The sequence below is a fragment of the Coregonus lavaretus genome, assembly GCF_964263955.1.
Source record: "Coregonus lavaretus genome assembly, chromosome: 19".
Lineage (NCBI taxonomy): Eukaryota > Metazoa > Chordata > Actinopteri > Salmoniformes > Salmonidae > Coregonus > Coregonus lavaretus.
The window spans coordinates 32,786,077-32,812,512 of NC_140006.1; the positions used below are offsets into that span (position 1 = coordinate 32,786,077).

General features: G+C 43.5%; 1 protein-coding gene and 1 pseudogene across 2 annotated transcripts in view; one reads left to right on the forward strand and one right to left on the reverse strand.

The window, feature by feature from the left end:
- LOC311146712 (chloride channel protein 2-like) overlaps nt 1-9,289 on the forward strand; it is a gene marked incomplete at its 5' end in the record, with an annotated part of 57,229 nt that extends 47,940 nt beyond the window's left edge. Inside the window, 6 exons of the mRNA XM_084183265.1 lie at nt 5,074-5,286; nt 5,591-5,656; nt 6,936-6,974; nt 7,456-7,560; nt 8,176-8,262; nt 8,695-9,289. Of these exons, the coding sequence (XP_084039391.1) occupies nt 5,074-5,286; nt 5,591-5,656; nt 6,936-6,974; nt 7,456-7,560; nt 8,176-8,262; nt 8,695-9,231 (1,047 nt within the window). The 3' untranslated portion in view covers nt 9,232-9,289. The remainder of the gene's footprint in view (nt 1-5,073; nt 5,287-5,590; nt 5,657-6,935; nt 6,975-7,455; nt 7,561-8,175; nt 8,263-8,694) is intronic.
- A 3,413-nt stretch (nt 9,290-12,702) lies between these two features.
- On the reverse strand, nt 12,703-25,909 carry LOC311146270 (annotated as a pseudogene). The gene is made up of 5 exons: nt 25,886-25,909; nt 17,707-17,868; nt 13,370-13,495; nt 13,085-13,170; nt 12,703-12,891 (listed from the first exon to the last, which is right to left on the reverse strand). The product of its transcript is annotated as an uncharacterized misc_RNA (transcript).
- Nucleotides 25,910-26,436: the final 527 nt, after the last annotated feature.

Sequence of the window (26,436 nt, forward strand, 5' to 3'; positions counted from 1 at the left end):
TCAGAGTGGAAGGGAGAGACAGAGATTCAAACTATCGTTGTTACTTTGGAAACTACACTCACGGAAATACAAATGCTTAGAACCCTAATAACCGCTCATTCGGATTAGAAATGCAACTTGTATTTACGTGTAGCTGTCTTCGATAGTTGAGTTGATGATGTAGGACTCTCGTTTGCCCACCAGAGATCCCAATGTCCATGGTAGAGTTTCTGGTCGTAGTGGTGATTAGAATGGATACTTCAGCGTACCCTGTAGTTCGTAGAGTTGATAGAATAGATACTTCAGATGTACCAACGGTTGTCTGAGAGGGATTGTCCTTCCCAACTTGTGTCTTTAGTGAAAGTTCTCTAGATGACTATACATGCCAGCTGCAGACTGAGATGATAAGGTCTAGTGTGTTGTCTTCTTCTTCACCTCGTGTAGAGGTTGAGAGTTTCAGAGTTTCATCATTTTGCCATATTCAGCTCGCACTGTATGTCGGCTGGTCTGTAGAGTACCAACCATTTTAAGCCGTGGGGCTTCCTGGTCTAATGTTAATTTGTTTTTCAAGGCTTTTTATGCCCTCGGGGTAAAAGGGGTGTTCCATCATGTTTGTGCTCATCTGGGCGTGGCCATTGACTGAGAACAAATCAATATGGAAAACAGTCATCTCATCTAGAATGCTACAATCACATTGTTATCTTCACAAAAGTTGTATTATACTTAATCATTAGTTTTATACAACAATTAGATGCAAACCTCATAACTGGGAAGTGTACACCCCCAGAGATACAGTTATGTTGTTCCAACGTCTTTAATGACATCACAACATAGTAACGAATTTGACATGATTGTTCTTTAAGTCCCCACCGACCATTTCCCAGATGTTCTTTAAAAGCGCTTTCCTCTCCATCTTAAATAAGCATGCCCCATTCAAAAAATGTAGAACTAAGAACAGATATAGCCCCTGGCTCACCCCAGACTTGACTGCCCTTGACCAGCACAAAAACATCCTGTGACGTACTGCATTAGCATCGAACAGCCCCCGCGATATGCAACTTTTCAGGGAAGTCAGGAACCAATATACACAATCAGTTAGGAAAGCAAAGGCTAGCTTTTTCAAACAGAAATGTGCATCCTGTAGCACTAACTCCAAAAGGTTTTGGGTCACTGTAAAGTCCATGGAGAATAAGAGCACCTCCTCCCAGCTGCCCACTGCACTGAGGCTAGGAAACACTGTCACCACAGATAAATCTACGAAATCGAGAATTTCAATAAGCATTTTGCTACGGCTGGCCATGCTTTCCACCTGGCTACCCCTACCCCGGCCACCAGCTCTGCACCCGCCGCTGCAACTTGCCCATGCCCACCCCGCTTCTCCTTCACCCAAATTCAGATAGCTGATGTTCTGAAAGAGCTGCAAAATCTGGACCCATACAAATCAGCTGGGCTAGACAATCTGGACCCTTTCTTTTTAAAATTAGCCGCCAAAATTGTAGCAACCCCTATTACTAGCCTGTTCAACCTCTCTTTCGTATCATCTGAGATCCCCAGAGATTTGAAAGCTGCCGCGGTCATCCCCCTCTTCAAAGGGGGTGACACTCTAGATCCAAACCGTTACAGCCCTATATCCATCCTGCCCTGCCTTTCGAAAGTATTTGAAAGCCAAGTTAACAAACAGATCACCGACCATTTCGAATCCCACCGTACCTTCTCCGCTATGCAATCTGGTTTCCGAGCTGGTCATGGGTGCACCTCAGCCACGCTCAAGGTACTAAACGATATTATAACCGCGACCGATAAAAGACAGTACTGTGCAGCCGTCTTCATCGACCTGGCCAAGGCTTTCGACTCTGTCAATCACTGCATTCTTATTGGCAGACTAAATAGCCTTGGTTTCTCAAATGACTGCCTCGCCTGGTTCACCAACTACTTCTCAGATAGAGTTCAATGTGTCAAATCGGAGGGCCTGTTGTCTGGACCTCTGGCAGTCTCTATGGGGGTGCCACAGGGTTCAATTCTCGGGCCGACTCTATTATCTGTGTATATCAATGATGTCGCTCTTGCTGCTGGTGACTCTCAGATCCACCTCTACGCAGACGACACCATTTTGTATACATCTGGCCCTTCATTGGACACTGGTTAACAAACCTCCAAACGAGCTTCAATGCCATACAACACTCCTTCCGTAGCCTCCAACTGCTCTTAAACGCTAGTAAAACTAAATGCATGCTCTTCAATCGAACGCTGCTTGCACCCGCCCGCCCGACCAGAATCACTACTCTAGGCGGGTCTGACTTAGAATATGTGGACAACTACAAATACCTAGGTGTCTCTCCTTCCAGACTCACATTAAGCATCTCCAATCCAAAGTTAAATCTAGAATCGCCTTCCTATTTCGCAACAAAGCCTCCTTCACTCATGCTGCCAAACATGCCCTCGTAAAACTGACTATCCTACCAATCCTTGACTTCGGCGATGTCATTTACAAAATAGCCTCCAACACTCTACTCAGCAAATTGGATGTAGTCTATCGCCATCCGTTTTGTCATCAAAGCCCCATATACTACCCACCATTGTGACCTGTACACTCTTGTTGTTTGGCCCTCACTACATATTAGTCGGCAAACCAACTGGCTCCAGGTCATCTATAAATCACTGCTAGGCAAATCCCGCCTTATTTTAGCTCATTGGTCACCATAGCAACACCCACCCGTAGTCTGCGCTCCAGCAGGTATATCTCACTGGTCATCCCCAAAGCCAACACCTCCTTTGGCCGCCATTCCTTCCAGTTCTCTGCTGCTAATGACTGGAACGAACTGCAAAAATCTCTGAAGCTGGAGACTCTTATCTCCCTCACTAACCTTAAGCATCAGTTGTCAGAGCAGCTTACCGATCACTGCACCTGTACACAGCCCATCTGTAATTAGCCCACCGAACTACCTCATCCCCATAGTGTTATTTATTTTGCTTATTTGCACCCAAGTATCTATTTTTGCACATCATCTTCTGCACATCTATCACTCCAGTGTTAATACTAAATTGTAATTATTTTGCACTATGGCCTATTTATTGCCTTACCTCCATAACTTACTACATTTGCACACACTGTACAGTGGGGAAAAAAAGTATTTAGTCAGCCACCAATTGTGCAAGTTCTCCTACTTAAAAAGATGAGAGAGGCCTGTAATTTTCATCATTGGTACACGTCAACTATGACAGACAAATTGAGCATTTTTTTCCCAGAAAATCACATTGTAGGATTTTTAATGAATTTATTTGCAAATTATGGTGGAAAATAAGTATTTGGTCAATAACAAAAGTTTCTCAATACTTTGTTATATACCCTTTGTTGGCAATGACACAGGTCAAACGTTTTCTGTAAGTCTTCACAAGGTTTTCACACACTGTTGCTGGTATTTTGGCCCATTCCTCCATGCAGATCTCCTCTAGAGCAGTGATGTTTTGGGGCTGTCGCTGGGCAACACAGACTTTCAACTCCCTCCAAAGATTTTCTATGGGGTTGAGATCTGGAGACTGGCTAGGCCACTCCAGGACCTTGAAATGCTTCTTACGAAGCCACTCCTTCGTTGCCCGGGCGGTGTGTTTGGGATCATTGTCATGCTGAAAGACCCAGCCACGTTTCATCTTCAATGCCCTTGCTGATGGAAGGAGGTTTTCACTCAAAATCTCACGATACATGGCCCCATTCATTCTTTCCTTTACACGGATCGGTCGTCCTGGTCCCTTTGCAGAAAAACAGCCCCAAAGCATGATGTTTCCACCCCCATGCTTCACAGTAGGTATGGTGTTCTTTGGATGCAACTCAGCATTCTTTGTCCTCCAAACACGACGAGTTGAGTTTTTACCAAAAAGTTATATTTTGGTTTCATCTGACCATATGACATTCTCCCAATCCTCTTCTGGATCATCCAAATGCACTCTAGCAAACTTCAGACGAGCCTGGACATGTACTGGCTTAAGCAAGGGGACATGTCTTGCACTGCAGGATTTGAGTCCCTGGCGGCGTAGTGTGTTACTGATGGTAGGCTTTGTTACTTTGGTCCCAGCTCTCTGCAGGTCATTCACTAGGTGTGTTTCTGGGATTTTTGCTCACCGTTCTTGTGATCATTTTGACCCCATGGGGTGAGATCTTGCGTAGTGCCCCAGATCGAGGGAGATTATCAGTGGTCTTGTATGTCTTCCATTTCCTAATAATTGCTCCCACAGTTGATTTCTTCAAACCAAGCTGCTTACCTATTGCAGATTCAGTCTTCCCAGCCTGGTGCAGGTCTACAATTTTGTTTCTGGTGTCCTTTGACAGCTCTTTGGTCTTGGCCATAGTGGAGTTTGGAGTGTGACTGTTTGAGGTTGTGGACAGGTGTCTTTTATACTGATAACAAGTTCAAACAGGTGCCATTAATACAGGTAACGAGTGGAGGACAGAGGAGCCTCTTAAAGAAGAAGTTACAGGTCTGTGAGAGCCAGAATTCTTGCTTGTTTGTAGGTGACCAAATACTTATTTTCCACCATAATTTGCAAATAAATTCATAAAAAATCCTACAATGTGATTTTCTGGATTTTTTTCCCCTCAATTTGTCTGTCATAGTTGACGTGTACCTATGATGAAAATTACAGGCCTCTCTCATCTTTTTAAGTGGGAGAACTTGCACAATTGGTGGCTGACTAAATACTTTTTTCCCCACTGTATATAGATTGTCTATTGTGTTATTGACTAATTGTTTTGTTTATCCCATGTGTAACTCTGTGTTGTTGTTGTTTTTATCGCACTGCTTTGCTTTATCTTGGCCAGGTCGCAGTTGTAAATGAGAACTTGTTCTCAACTGGCCTACCTGGTTAAATAAAGGTGAAATAAAAAATATGAAAAAATCTGGATATGTGCCATGCCATAGGCTGTAGCCTTGTTCATTTAGCAGACAAGATATGCTTATAAGTCCCATGCCATTATCTTATATTAATGATTTTATAGAAGAATATAAATGACCTTTGAGTAATAGTTTGACTGTGGTCATGACTGCCGCTGTGGCGGTAATACGGTCACTGCAACAGCCCTAATCATGTTTCTCTACCTAGATCTCAACAGAAGAGTCCTCCTTCAGCCAAGCTGGGTCCAACTCTCAGCTGCCACTCAAGTCTGCTATGAAAACTGTCCCTACTACTCACAACACAGAGGCACCCAACAGCATGCACACTCTTTCAATTAATAGAGACACGCCGACTCTGTCTCCTCTCTCAGGCTCTCAGCAGACACTCTCCTGTGGTGACCCTGAGAGAGTGCTACTCGAGGTGAGTCTATGCTTGTATCCTCATATTCTACAACAACCACTTTCTCCTCAGAGAATCTTTAGTAACTATAAGCCCCAGCGTTGCTGTAGCGTAAACAGAGAAGCATAACAAGCTATATGTGTTGCAGTAATATTGTATTAATATTTTTAAATATCCATTATCCGTCTTCTCTCTCTTTATCAGCTGCTATGCCCATTATAGAGTATAACGTTGCTGTAACGTTGTTTTTTAGGTTGTGCTAACGTTGTGTTAACTTTATCCTAACATTGTGCTAACGATGTGTTTGTTATTCTCTTCCTATAAGAGCCTGGCAGAGCCGGAGGCTCCTGAAAGCAGGGGGCCCAAACGCGTCAGGATCTCCATGGCGACGGTAAGACTGCCACCCTCCTTAGAGACAGTTGCTAAGTAACCGTTGCCTAGCGACCTAGCATTGAGCAAGAGACCAACCAAAATCATTTTGGGTACTTCTACCAACCCAAAATATACTGTAGCTAATAGCACTTGTGGGAGCGAGGGAATGAGTAATGAAGGGAGAGACTGATGTAGGAAAGGAGAGAAAGCGAGGGAAAAAAGGAGAGAAGAAGGCAAAGTTGACCAAACCTGAGTTGAAACCGGAGTCATTTTAGTGATTCATCTGATTATTTACAGTGAGTAGTTACAGGGGCAGAAGCATGCACTTCTGAATGTGGTTATGTGTTAGTCTTTCATTCTCCTATGCAGTGGTGGTATGTTAATTAAGGAAATATTGAATATGTGTGCATGTGCCGGGTAACATAGATATAGTTAGAGGATGCAATATTATATCTGTCCCATTATGGCGTCTGTGAGAGCATGGGCAGTGCAATTGAAGTCATCTCCATAGAGCTCACCAGCTTGTAGTTCTAAAAAACGGAAATTAGTATTTTCTACCGTTGGCCATTCCAATGGGGGAAATTAATGGGGAAATAATGTTTTTGGGGGGGAATATACGCCGAAAATAAGGTCTGAGGTTAACACAGGCTTAGGAGATCTTATACGTTTTGTTCTATGAGATAATATCAGTCAGTTAACATGCCGTTATTTCCGGCATTTATTTTAAAAAACACATTAATTTCCCCATAGGCTTTGGCCAACGAGCCATGGCGGAGTTAGCCTCCGTTAGTGCCCACAAAAAGATGCCATTACTATTGCTCTCTATTTTGAAGTAGTCCATTTTCTTCTTCTACTACTTCTATATGTTTTTATTTAGTATTTATTAGGGATCCCCATTAGCTGTTGCCAAGGCAGCAGCTACTCTTCCTGGGGTCCAAACAAATTAAGGCACTTATATTACAAATAAAACAAAAGACAAAACAGTACATCATAGTTGGTAAACAAACTGAAAGGGTGCATAATGCTACCTGGAGTGTGTTGTTTGAACAGGTATAAAGCCAAGGTTTGTGATTTACTGCCTCCTGCAGTTAAGGAATGTTTGCTCACAAGTACAATTCATTGGCTGATCCCTCCTGAGGACCTGGATGGAATTCTTCCTTAAGGAAGTCCCACCCAGTTGACTACTTAAAAATGGTGAAAGTCCTCAATGGCGCTGCCCATGTTAAAACTGGCTTTGGGGCACTAGAGTCCTCTATCTACCTCTATGGGGTGTAACTACTGTCTCTCTTTGTTTTCAGGAGTCTCCTGAAGTAGAGGATGACATGACCACAAACGAAGTAAGACTGAACTCTAATTGGTTAACTGTCATGTCAGTCAATAACTTAAAAATGCAGTGATTGGTGTAAGTGTTGTAAGAGTTGTTAGACGGTCATCATTGAGGGATTTTGTCAGCAAGGCAGCATGGTGCATCGTCCAGAATCGTACAACATCTCTTTTCCATAAAATAAATGTTAGAATTCTCTAACAAATTTTCATTGGGAAGGCAGATAAAGCATTTTTTTATCTAAAGCAATCCCTTTAGCATGGGAAAACACAGAATCCTACAAAATACTACACGTGCTTAATCATGTCACTTTTGTTTTGAGCCGGCTTCGCCATCGGACAGAGTGGGGCACAATGGCTCACGCCCGGCAGGCAACACGGGTTCCAAATCGAATGTAAACAAATTTCATCCGGTGCAAAACACACCAACACGGGCGCCCGGCGAAGTTAATCTAACACCCTCATTGGTTGAGAGTTCTGAATCCCCTCCCACAGATAGCGGAGTGGGAGGAGCAACAGTTGGACGAGCCAGTGGATTTCAACAACTGCAAGATTGACCCTGCCCCTTTTCAGCTGGTGGAGCGGACGTCTCTGCACAAGGTGTGTCATCATCAGTTCACCTGTCAATCAACCTGTCCCTTGTCAATCTGCACAACCAACCTAGCTGTCATCTGTTATTTTGGAGGAACGCTTTACTTGTAATGCTTAAGTGTCATTGAATCCACTGGATAAGAGTGTCTGCTAAATGACTCAAATCTAAAAATGTAACCATGCAACAAGTGCAGACAATGGCTGAGTTCCATCCCTAAAACATGATGTTCTCTTCCCTCTGCCCTTGATGACATCCCTTTAAATTGATGGTGTTGGTGACAGAAATGTGATGGCACGCAGCTCCACTAGACCAAGGCTCTGCACTAGACTGTGTGATTGTTTTAATAGACAATTTGTTCTCAATTACATTTTAATGGATGTCATCTATCGTTCTTTCTACCCACGCTCTCTCTCATTTTCTCTTTGTCTCCATCTCCCCCATGTCAATGTAGCTACCATGTAAATACAGCACATAGATTTTATAGGCCACTGAACCTAAAGTGGGACCCTCCTTTCTCTTTCCTCTCTCTCCTTTGCTTTATCCCTCTATCTTGTCATGTTGTTCCTTCTGATCTGCTCTCTTGACTGCAGTCCTCTACCCTCTCTCTCATTCTTTTTCTTCAGACTCACACCATATTCTCTCTGCTGGGGCTGGACCATGCCTATGTGACCAGTATTGGACGACTGGTGGGAGTGGTCTCCCTCAGGGAGGTGGGTGTTCCCGTGCACTAGAACTCTGATGTCACTGTGATGTCATGTAGTTTGTGTAGTTTGTATTTTCAACACTGATGTCATCATGCTATGAGTGATTTAGGGCAGTTCATCTTAAAATCCCCACAAGCACATCACAGGAAACCTTCCTGTTTACTTTGGCTGTGATTGTGTTTGAATATTGCCATCACCTTAGATCAGTCCTAAGGACAATATTGCGCTTAATGGATCAGCAGTAATCTCAGGCTAATCAATTTGCTCATTACAGAAATTGCTGCAGATTGAGGTTGCCTTGGCAACAACCCTGTGAGTTTGGAGATCTGTAATATGAATCACCACGTTGTTTACTCCAAAGTGACTCCATAATGTTCCATCCTTGCTCCCTATTTTATTCCTCCATCTCTCCCTCTCCTCTCTCTGTCCAACGTCTAGCTTCGCAAGGCCATAGAAGGCTCAGTGACTGTGACAGGGGTGAAAGTTCGCCCCCCACTGGCCAGTTTCCGTGACAGCGGCAACAACACCACCAGTGTTTCGGAGGTGACAGAGCTACACAAGCTTTGGAACCGCCACAGAGGCCTCTCGTTACCACAGGAACCCACCCCGCCTGACATGGAGGACCAATTGGACGATATGTATGAGGAGAGTCCTGTCCACTTCACACAGGACCAATCAGATTTGGAGTTTGAAACCAGCCCCGCTGACAATACGGACCCGCCATCGGAATTGGTTATTCAGGAATGCCTCTCACTAACAGAGGACCAAACAGAAGAGTTTATCTTAGAGTGCAGCCCTTCCCACACTGACGAATCAGAGCTGGCCTGTGATTTTGACCCCCCCCACCTCCCTGAGATTTGCCAATCGGAGACGGCGAAGGAACATGGAACCCTGCCCGAGAACATACAGCAAATGGACCAATCAGAACTGCAGTGTGAGCGAAGTCCCACCCGCACTGAGGACCAATCAGAATGACAGAAGGGGTGACGGAAAATTAGGAGATGATTCATGGTTCGTTGAGGTTTCTATAACCTTACAGGTCATTTTCACCTCAATCTTCAAGCTGGTGTGTGTGCGTGTGCGTGTGTGTGTGTTGGTGTGAATGAGCTTGTATTCCTGTGTGAGTGATAGAATAAGTGAATGAATGTGACAACATGATTCTTTAAGAGAGTGTTTTGGGGTGTATGTGTATGCGTGAATGTGTGAATTGGTGGAACCTTGCCCATGCACCCATCTGGTGCTGACACTTCTACTTTCACCCAAATGAGTGAGTGAGTGAGTGAATGAATGAATGAATGAATGAATGAATGAATGAATGAATGAATGAGTGAGTGAGTGAGAGTGAGATTAAGTGAGACTGAGTGAGAGTAAGTGAGTGTGTGTGTGAGAGAGAGAGAGCAGATCAGAAGGAACAACATGACAAGATAGAGGGATAAAGCAAAGGAGAGAGAGGAAAGAGAAAGGAGGGTCCCACTTTAGATTCAGTGGCCTATAAAATCTATGTGCTGTATTTACATGGTAGCTACATTCATATCTGAGGTGGGGACTTTAAAGTGGGACGGAAAAGGGATATTTTTGATGAAATTATAAGTAACTACCCAAAGGCAGCTGAGAAAAGACCAACGCATTGACATCGCTCAGTCATAAAATGGCACCCCACAGGGTTAAGAACATTTGTGAAGCACATTGTAATTAACATGCATTTAACTCAAAGTACAAGTAGCCTTGTCTGGCATTAAGGTAGTAGGGCGGATGTTAGAGAGAGAGTTTCTTGTAACAGGGTGTTTTGGTCACAGTACATTTTGTATCATTACATTTCTTGCGATTGGTAACGATTATTCACACATCTACTGTACTGAGTGTTAAACATGTCTCTGGAATGATTTTAGTGTTAATGACAACAGTGAAACTCAGAATACATAGAAGTTAAGCACGCACACACATACACACTGACACATAGTAATACATATTTGTTAACCAACATACACAATATTATCCCTAAGACATAGCACACACACACACACTGAACATTATTTATACAGTCTTCCTGGCCTCAAAACCATTTTAGAAATAAGTACTACCAACTTAGAAGCACAGTCATAACTCTCCCAAGTCCACAGACAAGCAATAAAAGCCTCGATAGAAAATTAAACAACTGTCTGTTGTAGAGAAAGTGTGTGTGACTGTTCTCCACTGTCTCATTATAAAATGGGTTCATTCAAGACGGATGTTAAATCATTAATCACTTCAATAACGCCATTGACAGTTTTGAGCCATAATATATTTCAATTCTATGTAAAACCATTGCATCACAACTTTGGTTCATTTCCGTCTTTTAAAAAAATCAGTTGTGCAATAAGTTGTCTTACTTTTGTATGCAGATAGAATGTGAAGTAGTGCTCGCCATATAAAATATAATGTAAAAGAGTTTAATGTAGAGAGTGTATAAGCTAATTAACAGCGCATCTAGTTAAGCAATAAGTCTGCCGTTTCTCCCTTTATATTGCCCTGGCCTGTATATGCGTTGGACATAGGAAATCTAAGCACACCCTGTTGTGTATAGGGTTAGGGCATAGGAGAATATGCATTTGAGATGAACGGCCATTGTTATTTTTCAGAGAACATGACCATTTGTTTTTTGTACATCAGTAATGGATTAAATTTCAACAAAAACTTTGAGATGCAAATCTGTTTTTCAAAACTCTGTTCTGTGTGTGTGGTGTGCGTGCTTGTGTTGGGCAATTTCTCCTCCTTCTTGTCTCCTACCAGAGATGAGTAAAATGATCAAAGAGTGAAAATCATATTTTTTAAATCATGTTTATTTGTCCAGGACAAACCCATTACATGACTTCACAGCATGGTCCAACAACACGAACAATCCATAGAAAACCAATGAAATAAGAACATAAATCTACACAGAAATGTACAAAACTTTTCTCAGTTTGAACAACACGGTACTCAGTAATCCAGTTTCAACTCTCCAATACAGAGTAACATCAGCAGAAATGGCGAGAAAGTGGGAGCAGTAAGAGAAAACGCAGAGACAAAGAGAAGAAAGGTACAGGGTAGGGGAAGCGGGGAGACAAGAGCTGAGACAAAAGGAAGGAAGGATTGTAGGAAGGAAATAAAGAAGGAAGAATGGAAGGAAGATGGGTAAAGGCTATACATCACTAAGTTCTCCCTCTGTCCCTCCCCTCCCGGAGGACCTGAGTCCTAGGTCCATGCCTCAGGACTATCTGGCCTGATCACTCCTTGCTGTCCCCAGTCCACCTGGTTGTGCTGCTGCTCCTGTTTCAACTCTTCTACCTGCGGCTATGGAACCCTGACCTGTTCATAGGACATGCTACCTTGTCCCAGACCTGCTGTTTTCAACTCTCTCTCTACCACACCTGCTATTTCAACCTATAAATGCCCGGCTATGAAAAGCCAAGTGACATTTACTCCTGATGTACTGACCTGTTGCAACCTCTACAACCACTGTGATTATTATTTGACCCTGCTGGTCATCTATGAACGTTTGAACATCTTGGAGAAAAATCTGGACTTAATGGCCATGTACTGTTATAATCTCCACCCGGCACAGCCAGAAGGGCCACCCCTCAGAGCCTGGTTCCTCTCTAGGTTTCTGCCTTTCTAGGGAGTTTTTCCTAGCCACCGTGCTTCTACATCTGCATTACTTGCTGTTTGGTGTTTTAGGCTGGGTTTCTGTATAGCACTTTGTGACATCTGCTGATGTAAAACTGGCTTTATAAATCAATTGGATTGATTGATTGACATAGTGTCTTCAGAAAGTATTCATACCCCTTGACTTATTCCACATTTTGTTGTGTTACAGCCTGAATTCAAAATGGATTAAATGGACACCTGTATCTTGGTAGTGACTGGGTGTTGATACACCATCGAAAGTGTAATTAATAACTTCACCATATTCAAAGGGATATTCAATGTCTGCTTTTATATTTTTACCCATCTACCAATAGGTGCCCTTCTTTGCGGGGCAATGGAAAACCTCCCTGGTCTTTCTGGTTGAATCTGCTTTTGAAATTCACTGCTCGACTGAGGGACCTTACAATTATCTGTATGTGTGGGGTACAGAGATTAAGTAGTCATTCAAAAATCATGTTAAACACTATTATTGCACACAGAGTGAGTCCATGCAACTTATGTGACTTGTTAAGCAGATTCGTACTCCTTGCCATAACAAAGGGATTGAATACTTACTGATTCAAGACATTTCAGCTTTTCATTTTTAATTAATTTGTAAAAAGATTCTAAAAACATAATTCCACTTTGACATTATGGGGTATTGTGTGTAGGCCAGTGACAATCTATATTTAATCAATTTTAAATTCAGGCTGTAACACAAAATGTGGAATAAGTCAAGGGATGTGAGTAACTTCAGAAGACACTGTAACTAAGAGTAGACAGACTATCCAAGGGGTACACCTACAAGACAAAACAACACATCACATTTAAATGCTCTCTCTTCCTCTCCTCCTCCCCCTCTTTTTCCTCCACCTCCTTCTCATCTTCTTCATCGAACGAAGCCACGCCTGACGAGCCTCTGTCGGAGAACAAGCTTCTCTGGCAGGAGTGCCTCTCTCTACCCTCCTGAAACACACTCCTATCCTCTTCCTCCTCTCCAAGAGAGGTTGAATAGCAGGAGTCATACCTACTGCTTCTGATTCTCGGCCTCCAGTCAGACTTGTGGACGATACAGACTTGCAGTGGTACAGGCTGATCCTCACCATCCACTAGTTCCCCCTCTGTGGGCTAGCCCGGTCACTCTCTGGAGTGGGCGGGTCGTTCTGAGATGTGGGCCTATCACAGTGCAGGCTGTTGCTGCTAGAACTTCGAAGCTGTCAGTCTCAGCCTGGAATAGCACTCGGGGCTCGTGCTTGGACGCTGCGGTGTCTGAGGGAGAAGCAAAGAGTCAGAACACCTGGAGATGGATGAGGAGAGAGAGATGGGTGGATGAGGAGAGGGTGAGTAACGGAGGAGGGAAAAAAAGAAGAGAGAGATTTTGGGGCATAGCACAGTCTAGGTGGCACACACAATGAGTATGACAAAGGTACGCAATATTGGGTGATGTTTACTGTATGCATGTGTTTACCTGAGCTATGGGTAGAGTGTGTTTTGTTGTTCTGGAGGAACTCTTCGTCATCTTCTTCCTCGTCATCATCCACAGAGGCCCAGGATTTCAGCTTTGCTTCAGCGATAGCAAACTGCTCTGCCACTCCTGGAGAAGAACACACACTTGTCAGAAAAACACACACACACAAACCTTACAGGTGGTTATCAAACACACCAAGCACAGGAAAGAGTGACAGACAGTAGCCTCAGAGATAGTTAGGGAGTGAACAGGAGAGAGGCTGTATCACTATGGGGACAGTGAAGTGACAGTCTCTAATTGGCTACCATCTGTTGGGCTCTCATAGGACAGGCCGCCATCGCCTAGGTGACAGCAGGAGGGGGTGGGGCACAGATCTGAGCTGTGACATGCAGGGGTTAGAGAGGAGCTATGGGGCAGGTGTAGGGATGAGAGAGGGGGGTCAGGACACACACGTACAGTGAGGGAAAAAAGTATTTGATCCCCTGCTGATTTTATACGTTTGCCCACTGACTAAGAAATGATCAGTCTATAATTTTAATGGTAGGTTTATTTGAACAGTGAGAGACAGAATAACAACAAAATTCAGAAAAACGCATGTCAAAAATGTTATAAATTGATTTGCATTTTAATGAGGGAAATAAGTATTTGACCCCCTCTCAATCAGAAAGATTTCTGGCTCCCAGGTGTCTTTTATACAGGTAACACACTCTTAAAGGGAGTGCTCCTAATCTCAGTTTGTTACCTGTATAAAAGACACCTGTCCACAGAAGCAATCAATCAATCAGATTCCAAACTCTCCACCATGGCCAAGACCAAAGAGCTCTCCAAGGATGTCAGGGACAAGAATGTAGACCTACACAAGGCTGGAATGGGCTACAAGACCATCGCCAAGCAGCTTGGTGAGAAGGTGACAACAGTTGGTGCGATTATTCGCAAATGGAAGAAACACAAAAGAACTGACAATCTCCCTCGGCCTGGGGCTCCATGCAAGATCTCACCTTGTGGAGTTGCAATGATCATGAGAACGGTGAGGAATCAGCCCAGAACTACACAGGAGGATCTTGTCAATGATCTCAAGGCAGCTGGGACCATTGTCACCAAGAAAACAATTGGTAACACACTATGCCATGAAGGACTGAAATCCTGCAGCGCCCGCAACGTCCCCCTGCTCAAGAAAGCACATATACAGTGGGGAAAATAAGTATTTAGTCAGCCACCAATTGTGCAAGTTCTCCCACTTAAAAAGATGAGAGGCCTGTAATTTTCATCATAGGTACACGTCAACTATGACAGACAAAATGAGAAAAAAAAATCCAGAAAATCACATTGTAGGATTTTTAATGAATTTATTTGCAAATTATGGTGGAAAATAAGTATTTGGTCAATAACAAAAGTTTCTCAATACTTTGTTATATACCCTTTGTTGGCAATGACACAGGTCAAACGTTTTCTGTAAGTCTTCACAAGGTTTTCACACACTGTTGCTGGTATTTTGGCCCATTCCTCCATGCAGATCTCCTCTAGAGTAGTGATGTTTTGGGGCTGTCGCTGGGCAACACAGACTTTCAACTCCCTCCAAAGATTTTCTATGGGGTTGAGATCTGGAGACTGGCTAGGCCACTCCAGGACCTTGAAATGCTTCTTATGAAGCCACTCCTTCGTTGCCCGGGCGGTGTGTTTGGGATCATTGTCATGCTGAAAGACCCAGCCACGTTTCATCTTCAATGCCCTTGCTGATGGAAGGAGGTTTTCACTCAAAATCTCACGATACATGGCCCCATTAATTCTTTCCTTTACACGGATCAGTCGTCCTGGTCCCTTTGCAGAAAAACAGCCCCAAAGCATGATGTTTCCACCCCATGCTTCACAGTAGGTATGGTGTTCTTTGGATGCAACTCAGCATTCTTTGTCCTCCAAACACGACGAGTTGAGTTTTTACCAAAAAGTTATATTTTGGTTTCATCTGACCATATGACATTCTCCCAATCCTCTTCTGGATCATCCAAATGCACTCTAGCAAACTTCAGACGGGCCTGGACATGTACTGGCTTAAGCAGGGGGACACGTCTGGCACTGCAGGATTTGAGTCCCTGGCGGCGTAGTGTGTTACTGATGGTAGGCTTTGTTACTTTGGTCCCAGCTCTCTGCAGGTCATTCACTAGGTCCCCCCGTGTGGTTCTGGGATTTTTGCTCACCGTTCTTGTGATCATTTTGACCCCACGGGGTGAGATCTTGCGTGGAGCCCCAGATCGAGGGAGATTATCAGTGGTCTTGTATGTCTTCCATTTCCTAATAATTGCTCCCACAGTTGATTTCTTCAAACCAAGCTGCTTACCTATTGCAGATTCAGTCTTCCCAGCCTGGTGCAGGTCTACAATTTTGTTTCAGGTGTCCTTTGACAGCTCTTTGGTCTTGGCCATAGTGGAGTTTGGAGTGTGACTGTTTGAGGTTGTGGACAGGTGTCTTTTATAATGATAACAAGTTCAAACAGGTGCCATTAATACAGGTAATGAGTGGAGGACAGAGGAGCCTCTTAAAGAAGAAGTTACAGTTCTGTGAGAGCCAGAAATCTTGCTTGTTTGTAGGTGACCAAATACTTATTTTCCACCATAATTTGCAAATAAATTCATAAAAAAATCCTACAATGTGATTTTCTGGATTTTGTCTGTCATAGTTGACGTGTACCTATGATGAAAATTACAGGCCTCTCTCATCTTTTTAAGTGGGAGAACTTGCACAATTGGTGGCTGACTAAATACTTTTTTCCCCCACTGTACATGCCCGTCTGAAGTTTGCCAATGAACATCTGAATGATTCAGAGGAGAACTGGGTGAAAGTGTTGTGGTCAGAAGAGACCAAAATCGAGCTCTTTGGCATCAACTCAACTCGCCGTGTTTGGAGGAGGAGGAATGCTGCCTATGACCCCAAGAACACCATCCCCACCGTCAAACATGGAGGTGGAAACATTATGCTTTGGGGGTGTTTTTCTGCTAAGGGGACAGGACAACTTCACCGCATCAAAGGGACGATGGACGGGGCCATGTACCGTCAAATCTTGGATGACAACCTCCTTCCCTCAGCCAGGGCATTGAAAATGGATTGTGGATGGCTATTCCAGCATGACAATTACCCAAAACACACGGCCAAGGCAACAAAGGAGTGGCTCAAGAAGAAGCACATTAAGGTCCTGGAGTGGCCTAGCCAGTCTCCAGACCTTAATCCCATAGAAAATGGGACTTGGAGAAGATCTGCAAAGAGGAGTGGGACAAAATCCCTCCTGAGATGTGTGCAAACATGGTGGCCAACTACAAGAAACGTACTAAGTCATGTTTTGCAGAGAGGTCAAATACTTATTTCCCTCATGTAAAGCGGACCACCACTATGTGTGCAAATCAATTTAGAACATTATTCTGTCTCTCACTGTTCAAATAAACCTACCATTAAAATTATAGACTGATCATTTCTTTGTCAGTGGGCAAACGTACAAAATCAGCATGGGATCAAATACTTTTTTCCCTCACTGTATGCAGGTACGTACGTACGCACACAAACACATAGTGGTGGTCCGCTTTACATTTGACCCAATTGACCCACAAATCATATGCTAATGATTCTAAAATCCACAGAGTGAATTAGCCCACTGCCAGCAGCGTACCACCCTGCATCCCACTGCTGGCTTTCCTCTGAAGCTAAGCAGGGTTGGTCCTGGTCGGTCCCTGGATGGAATACCAGATGCTGCTGGAAGTGGTGTAGGAGGCACTCTTTCCTCTGGTCTAAAAAAATATCCCAATGCCCCAGGGCAGTGATTGGGGACATTGCCCTGTGTATGGTGCCGTATTTCAGATGGATGTTAAACAGGTGTCCTGACTCTGTGGTCACTAAAGATCCCATGGCACTTATCGTAAGAGTAGGGGTGTTAACCCTGGTGTTCAGGCTAAAGTCCCAATCTGGCCCTCATACCATCATGGCTACCTAATCATCCCCAGCTTCCAATTGGCTCATTCATCCCCCTTACTATTCCCCAGGTCAATGCTGTAAATTAGAATGTGTTCTCAGTCAACTTACCTGGTAAAATAAGGGTAAAATAAATACCAAAAATTAAACTGCCTTGGACACATTTCTGCTAAGATCCTTTCTGAGCTATTGACTAAAAACAAATTGATCACAGAATTTGTTGGACAATAGAAACAACACCAAGGTGTAAACATCACTCTAAAAATATAAACTAGATGAGATAAAATATATTAAAAGAGGACAACATTCAATTACTATTCATTGGTCTGTATCACCTGACACCAGCTCTACTTCACTAGCTGAGCTGGCAGAGGGACACACACCTGCGGCGAAGCTAGCTTCCTGTTCTCCCTCCGTGAGGTGGCAGTAGGAGTTGTAGTGTGTGGAGGGGGGTCGGTGGGTTTGGGCCAACCCTTCCACTCTATGAGATGGACGACCCTGCCACCCTGCAGGGATGTTGGCTTGGTCACATGGTCCTTCATCGTCTGGAGAGAGAAAAGTAGGAGGCCTGGGTTAGATAGATGGTCTATGTGTGTGTCTTTCTGACCGTTATCATTTAAGAAGGATCTGGCCAGAACAGCAATCTCATGGATGCTGACTGCCTTTCTTGAGTCTGACGCTTTTCTTGACTTTGAGATCATTTCAGAGTCCTCAAATTTAACCTGGAAAAAAAGCAGTCATGCTCAGTATGTCAGTAACACCACAGCGCTTGAGTGTTTTCAATATTGGTGTGGTGGGCAATCGGCCTCAAATGTTGCTCAGAGCCCAGTTAGATATTATGAAATCGATGTGTGAATAGCGAAAAAAACAGAGACAATCCTGCGTGAGTTTCAGCATCTGGACACTTGACAGCTCCCCAGAGCACGTGATGGTGCAGGTCTAGCCGTTGATAATAACTCTCAGTTCCATTCCATTAGACATAAGAGCCATTGGATGAAGGCATCTTCTGTAGGGGGGAGTTTTGTTAAGAGCCGCAACGCTCAGTCTGAACATTAACACGCATCGCTTGTGGTACATTTTTGGAAGTACAAGGACCTTATCTATCATATCAGCGACAAATTATTAAAAAAAAATTTTTTAAATAAAAGGATAAATTGATACACACCTTTATAGGGTTAGGGGTTCCCAAACGGCCATATTTCCATGTTACAGCGCAGAAGCCAAATTGGACTACCTGTGCTAATTAGCTATCTGTCTCCGAACACCAGTGTGTAAACAGAAGACATGTGCATAGGACAGCTCCACCCTACCTTCTCTCGCTGTCGCCCCCCTCTTTCTCCCCACCGAGAAGTTAACAGCATCTTTGACATGAAGAGAAGACATACAGTATCAGCGCCAAACGCATGAACCAACCCCATAGATTGTATCTGCGAGTTAACGCCACTAACGACTATGGCCACGACCGATGCCAAATCTACGGTAAGCCGGTGAAACCATTTGGCTCAAATGGTTCAACGGTGGGCGTCCACGAGACCAGACAAACATATAGCCGAGGCGAAATCAAAAGGCTACTGCTGCATAAGCAGCTCAAGAACCCTATTTGCTCATCCTACTGTGAAAGGCTACGGTCCTCATTAAAATAGAGATGCAGGCTACGTGTGCTTCACTAGGTCAGTGTCCAGGGATAGGCCCTATTAGACAAAGAATACCTATCATGAACGGGACTAGGAATTGGCTGGAAATCAGTCGGTCCTGATGTAGGCTACATGTGCATGACATGACCACGCTAATACCAAACAGATTGGCGCTTATACCGCTAACAGAAAAGCTGCCACTATGGAGACCATGCATTGTATAATGACGTCCATGCTGACGATTTCTGGGTGAAATGCAAAGTGGACCACGACCACCATGGCCATGACCTGTGTGTGCGTGTGTGTTGGGCCTATGGAAAGAGAGAAAAATATAGACCATAGGCTAAAAGCCTATAGGCCTACATAGAGCACATACATTTAGAACCACAGCCATTTATACTGAACAAAAATATAAACGCATCATGCCACAATGTCAACGATTTTACTGAGTTACAGTTCATATAAGAAATTAATCAATTGAAATAAATTCATTAGGCACTAATCTACGGATTTCACATGGTTGGGCAGGGGCACAGCCATGGGTGGGCTTGGGAGGGCCTAGGCCAACCCACTTGGGAGCCAGGCCAACCCACTGGGAGCCAGGCCCAGCCAATCAGAATATTTGTTCCTAACAAAAGGGCTTTATTACAGACAGAAACTCTTCAGTTTTATCAGCTGTCCACGTGGCTGGTCTCAGACGATCCTGCAAGCGGAGAAGCCTGATGTGGAGGTCCTGGGCTGGCGTGGTTACATGTGGTCTGTGGTTGTGAGGCCGGTTGGACGTACTGCCAAATTCTCTAAAATGACAGCTTAAGGTAGAGAAATAAACATTCAATTCTCTGGCAACAGCTCTGGTTGACATTCTTGCAGTCAGCATGCCAATTGCACGCTCCCTCAAAACATAAGACATCTGTGGCATTGTTATGTGTGACAAAACTGCACATTTTAGAGTGGCCTTTTATTGTCCCCAGCACAAGATGCACCTGTGTAATGATCATGCTGTTTAATCAGCTTCTTGATATGCCACACCTGTCAGGTGGATGGATTATCTTGGCAAAGGAGAAATGGTCACTAACAGGGATGTAAACACATTTTTGGCCAAAAGTTGAGAGAAATAAGCTTTTTGTGCGTTTGGAAAATGTCTGGGATCTTTTATTTCAGCTCATGAAACATGGGACCAACACTTTACATGTTGTGTTTATATTTTTGTTCAGTATAGAACATATGCCATTTATAGAATATAGCCAAAAGGATGAAATGGAGCATTCAAACAAATAACCTAATACAACAGACATGGTTGCCCATGTTGATTGGTGCTGTAGCCTCTCTATAGAAGAGATGAACTATAATCTTGGATAAACATGAGCCATAAGGTCTACTTGGCATAGAGAGAGAAGCAGCAAAGGATGGCAATATGCGACCTCCCACGCGCCTTTTCAGCACCCGGACAGCTCCAGTGAAAACCCACTTCTCTGAGTGTCATGACGGTTCGGAAGCTGGTTCCACCATTGGTGTGCCAGGACAGAGAAGAGCTTGGACTGGGCTGAGGGGAGATGCTGCCCTCCCGTAGGGCTTGGGAGAGTCAAGAGACCAGAGGTGGCAGAACGAAGTGCTCGGGTTGGCGTGTAGGGTTTGAGCATAGCCTGAAGGTAGGGAGGGGCAGTTCCTCTTGCTGCTCCGCAGACATGTACCATTCTCTTGTAGTGGATGCCAGCTTCGACTGGAAGCCATTGGAGTGTGCGGAGGAGCGGGGTGACATGGGAGAACTTGGGAAGGTTGAACACCAGGCGGGCTGCAGCGTTCTGGATGAGTTGCAGGGGTTTGATGGCACAAGTGGGGAGCTCAGCCAACAGCGAGTTGCAGTAGTCCAGACGGGAGATGACCAGCGCCTGGATTAGGACCTGCGCCGCTTCCTGTGTGAGGTAGGTTCGTAATCTTAATGATGTTGTAGACTAGAGCATGAACCTACAGGAGCGAGTGACTGCTTTGATGTTTGCAGAGCATGACAAGGTGTTTCCCCTCTCCCCTTCCTAAAAACACAATTAAAGAAAAGTATAGAATACCGATCGCTGTCCATGGTGCTAAAATTGCGACATCGATGCGGCTGCATGTATATCGAATCGATGAGAGGCTTTCTGTGGTGCCAGGGCATAGCTTTGCTTTAGCTAATGGATACATGTTTATTGCTAGGCCTATTTGGTTGTCATCTTCTCAGGTTAAACCTAACATTTCATGAAGCTATACACGGTGTAGCAATGCTGCCATTTTTAGTCTGCTGGCTGGTGGAAATAATGTAATTACTTTTTCAGTAATTACAGTTGGAAATTCAACATTGCAGATTGTCAAATACTTTTTCGATACAACAGCATACTAATCCGCTTTTATATATATATCAACAACTGTTCTATATAGGCTACCTGAACCTGCATGACATAATTCGTCCTCGCGCTCTCTCCCAGCTTGAATAGAAAGTTGTGCGTAAAACCAAATAATAGTCAGTCCACCCTCAAAACAGTAGCTTACTAGGGATTGTTTCATTACGCAGTGTACCATCTATAGCTATATTCGGTATTTAGCTGCTATGTATAAACGTTTTATAAAAATGACATATCAAATAGCCTATGAGGGAAAGGGTAGTTGGCTTGAGCATAAATTCAGTCACTATTTATTGTTAAACTTAGCGGGTTTTGTCTGGCTAATAGCCTACACAAATGGGCTGCAACATTGTAGGAAAATTCAATTAAATCAAGTTAAATTCAACTTGAGACTCCCCTGGTGTGCTAAAGTCCTCCTTTTTGTGTGCAAATGTTTTCACCACGGCCTGTAGGTCCAGGTTGTGGTCCGACTGTTTTCTATACTGAGTATTGCCAGGCCAGACTTTCCTGAGACATTGTGAATTATGTCTATTGCGCTGCACACAATTTAAACTAAGTCTTGAATGATTCATGCCAAGATATACCAGAGATAAGGAACTGTTGATATTGCAACCACACAACTCAAACGCCTGTTCACCAGTTTGAACGAAATTGCAGACAGCTTTTTTTGTTCAAGCCCTCAAGAACTGTTGTCTGCTAAAGATGATAATCTATTTGCGTCTGCCAATTTATTGCCTGTCCAGTATCCAGACGACCTGTCCCCAGAGCTTCCTATGCAGTTAATCTCTTTCCGTAACATGTTGAGGCCGGCAGTTAAAGAGAATGAGAGGCTCAATTAAATATGTTACAGAACTGCTGTATTTGAAGCACAACTCCCTTATGCCCAGTTTCCCTGACGTTGCTATGGCAATCAAGCTGCTTTTACCATCCCTGTAACTGTCGCTTCTGCGGAGAGATCGTTTTCTAAACTAAAACTCATAAAGAACTACCTAAGGAGCATTAGGCTCTCGGTCTGATATGGCTTTGAACACCTGAGTAAGCTCCACTCATTGCACTGGCGGCATAGTAGCCTTGACCATGGCATTTGTTCACTTATATTTTTATTTAACTAGGCAAGTCAGTTAAGAACAAATTCTTATTTACAATGACGGCCTACCCCGGCCAAACCCGGACCACGCTGGGCCAATTGTGCGCCGCCGTATGGGACTCCCAACCAAGGCCGGATTGTGATACAGCCTGGAATTGAACCAGGGTCTGATATCCCCTTGTACTTTCAATCAGTATTTTTTTCTTTTTCAGTCACATTCCTGAATCCCAAGAAACAAAAACTTAGTTTCCTAGTACTTTTGGAAATTAAAAAGGTTTATGAATGACTTGGAGGTTTACTGTCAAAATGACCTATTCAACAATCACTCATAGGGACACTACTTCACAGCAAAATCTACAGGTGGAGCTCGAAAATTCAAGCCCCTTTGGTGCTGCCATAGATTTAGATTAGAAGTGCCCATCCAATAAGGCTCAAGGTCATTGGCCACAGATAAAATGAAGTCAAATCATGTTATATCTACCGTAGCTTTGATTGAACTGATCTAGTCAACATCATACTTTCAAAATCTTAGCTAGCAAGCTAGACAAGCAGTCAACATCATGCATCAAGTTGGCAATCTACTGGAAAATCATTTTCAATCCTTGTCATATGAAGCAAAATTATAGATAAAACTTATTGGAGCTCATCGGCCATTGGACATAAACATTACACAAGTTGGAAATCGCAAATTCAACAATGAGTGCTAAGGCGCCCCTGCAGACCCCGGGTTTGATCCAAGGCTGTGTAAAGGCCGGCCGTGACCGGGAGACCCATGGGAAGGTGCACAATTCGACAGGGTTTCCTCCTACACATTGGTGCGGCTGGCTTCCAGGTTAAGCGAGCAGTGTGTCAAGAAGCAATGCGGCTTGGCTCTCGACCTTCGCCGAGTCCGTAGGGGAATTGCAGCGATGAGACAAGATCTTAACTACCAATTGGATATCACGAAAAAGAGGGTAATGCCACGGGCCAGAATAGTTTGAATACATTGGCCATGCTGTCAATCCAGCATGACTTCTGCCACATTCAAAACAACTGGAAACTCTGAAATCTCAGACTTCAGTGAGTTCAAGACAACTGGGAATTCGGATAAAACTAGCTCGACTAGGAAAATACGAAAAATAATTTTGACAGGTCATCCAACTCGGAATTCCAAGTCGGAATTTCGGGCCTCTTTCTAGAGCCCACAAGAAGGACCGCCACGCCACCTTCCTGTTCAAGTGAGCACAGCACAAGGTCAGTCCAAAAATGTTTTGTATGCTGCTGCATAAATTATGTAATATGCCAGGGAGATATGTATACTGTAGCTAAGAAAGTAATACTAAGTGTATGTTGTGTACTAAGCTGTTAGTAGCCCATGTGCCTCACCCTAATAATTTGCTCCCTTTTCACCTTATAACTTAGCCTACTGTTCTGACTTGATGGTGTACATTTAGCCTACAGCCTGTTTTAGAGAAATGTCATCATCAAATATTGTAAGAGCTTTCATTGTCTGCTTATATGCCCCCTTTATTTATCCTACGTTTCTAACTTGGTGTGCAGGGAGAACACTGTAAGAACGGTCCATGTTCTGAATTCTGTCGCTGTACATTTCAAAAGTGCAGAACAAATAGTTATTGACTACATCCCTCCTCGCTCGTTCATTGTCTTAATCGAAATTACGTATTGCCTCTTATCCGCTCGTCGTCCCCTTATGCCATAGTTTGTACATCTTAATTGTCAGTAGAAACCACATTTGTTTAAGCAAGTCAGCCATGTTTTATTTTTAAAGGGCAGTAAATGAGTTTGAATGAACTGTTTCGCTGCCAGACAAGGCTCGGCTGATAGCCAGGTATAGCAGGTGTTGGGACTGTTGGGAGCTTTATGTAGGCCCTAACAGTTTGTTGGTACCGTTTGTCACCGTTATAGGCCTAGTGCAATTAATGTATTGTTTAGTGTTGTGGCTTTGCATTCATCCTTAAAAAAAAAAAAAAAAAAAATGTTTTGCCCCACCAAGATTTAAATGCTAAAATCGCCACTGCCTGTAAACCGAATGGAGGTGGTGGCACCGTCGAGCGTCGCACATGATCACAATGCGCTTGTCTCAAATCCCATCAACAGACGCTAATATGGTGCCCTGTGCGGTTTTGTTCCCCCGGTACTAAAACACTGTCTTGTTGTGAAAAACGTCCAGCTTTCACACTTCAAGTATACGCACTCTGTCAAAATGGTTCGCTCTGATGTTGGCAGGCGTCATCGACGCAAGCGTTGTCATAACCAATTCTGTTCCCCCCATTGATAACTTCTTGCAAATGTTTTGTTGTTGCCTACTATTACTTGTGGTAAGTCGGTCGTCTGTCAATGTAGGCTACCTAGTCGACATCTACAGTACATTTGTAAAGTATTCAGACCCCTTGATTTTCCCCCCACATTTTGTTACATTACAGCCTTTTTCTAAAATGGATTAAATAGTTTTTTTTCCCGCAATACTTTCCGAATGCACTGTAATTGGAGACTAAATTAGGCTATTAATCATTATAGGCTACCATTATCATAACCAACTGCAAACCTTTAAACCCGATGGTTGATTGACCTACATTTCCCAAGTCCCAACATGTGCACCACCTGATGCAACAGTCATCCCTGTTATTCCCACAGGGAATGAGAAAGCTACCCATGCAAAAAACAGATTTAGTATTTTCTGTCAATAATGGAGTGCTTGAGCCTTTGATAAACCCCTGAGGTGGCTCTCTGCTAGACATTTCAAGCCTATACGTAACTGCTACACCTAGTGGGCATGTACAATCCTTCACACAGGCTAACCTAGAGAAGCAAAATAAGTATACTAGTGACCATACAAACACTATTTCTTCCACAAACTCCACTCAGGTATTTTATTTGCAATGTTCTGTTTCCTCATCTTTTCCAGTTTCCGATGCAAAAAGAAGCAGTTATTCCTTAAATAATAAAGTAGAGGAAAATATATTTACAAAATTCCAATAAAACGAATCAATGGAACACCTAAAGTAGCCCTTCCTGCATCTGGTCAATCTGCCACTTTTGTTGGAAAAAGATACATGGCATTTTAAAGTTTACCGTACATCAGCAATTTATTTTTATTATTTCTGAAAAATAAACCAGACAACAAAAAAAAGTGTAATATATATATGTATAGAACGCTCCTGAAATGTGATTCTACTTAAGAGTAGAAAAAGCTTTCAGATCATTTCTGTCATTTATTCTATTTCATCAAGTTGTTTTCTGTAGCTTTCAAGTTTTAAATGGTGATCTTGTCATTAAGTTTCCTCTAGTTAGGGGTTTCTTTACACATACCACAGGGGTCTCGAGAGAGAAAGCACCCAACAGTTCATCATGTAAGTACAAGAGAGGTAAAAGATGCAGAATCTCAGTCAGGGTTGACTACTGGGGTTGGAAGTGAAAGGATGGGTTTAAAGAAGCATACAGAAGACCCCCCCCCACCCCCACCTACCTCTTTCCCTCCCCCAGTAGCCATGGTCAAAGGTCACAATCAGTCCTCCATTTTGTTTCTCTGTCCTCACACAGGTCCTAGTACTGAGGTAAACTGGAAGTGAAAAAAAAAAGAGGAAAAGACCACATTCGCTCAGAACTCCATTCAGCGTCTCCATAGTCGGCCACATACATTTGATGTCAGCTGATCAGCAAACATACCACGTCCGTTGCTGCTGCTTCTCCGCCTTTCCCCCCATTTTTATCATCAATAGAAACACTTCAACCATGCTGCACTCTCCAAAAAAACAAGATAGAAGAGCTCGGTGTTCGATCGGACGTCACGCACACGCAGCATGATACCCCACTCCTGGGGAAAACCATGCTACATGACACCTCTACCATTGTCTCTATGCGTTTGCCTGTCATATAGTATGTTGCATAATAGAATTGTGTCTAGAACCATAAAAAGAGCAGCGTGGTGGCTTATGTTTTTCAAGAACAAAAAGTCAAAAGGGTTTTATATGCAATGACCGTAGTAGTTATTCCACACGTTTACACAAGCAAAATCCA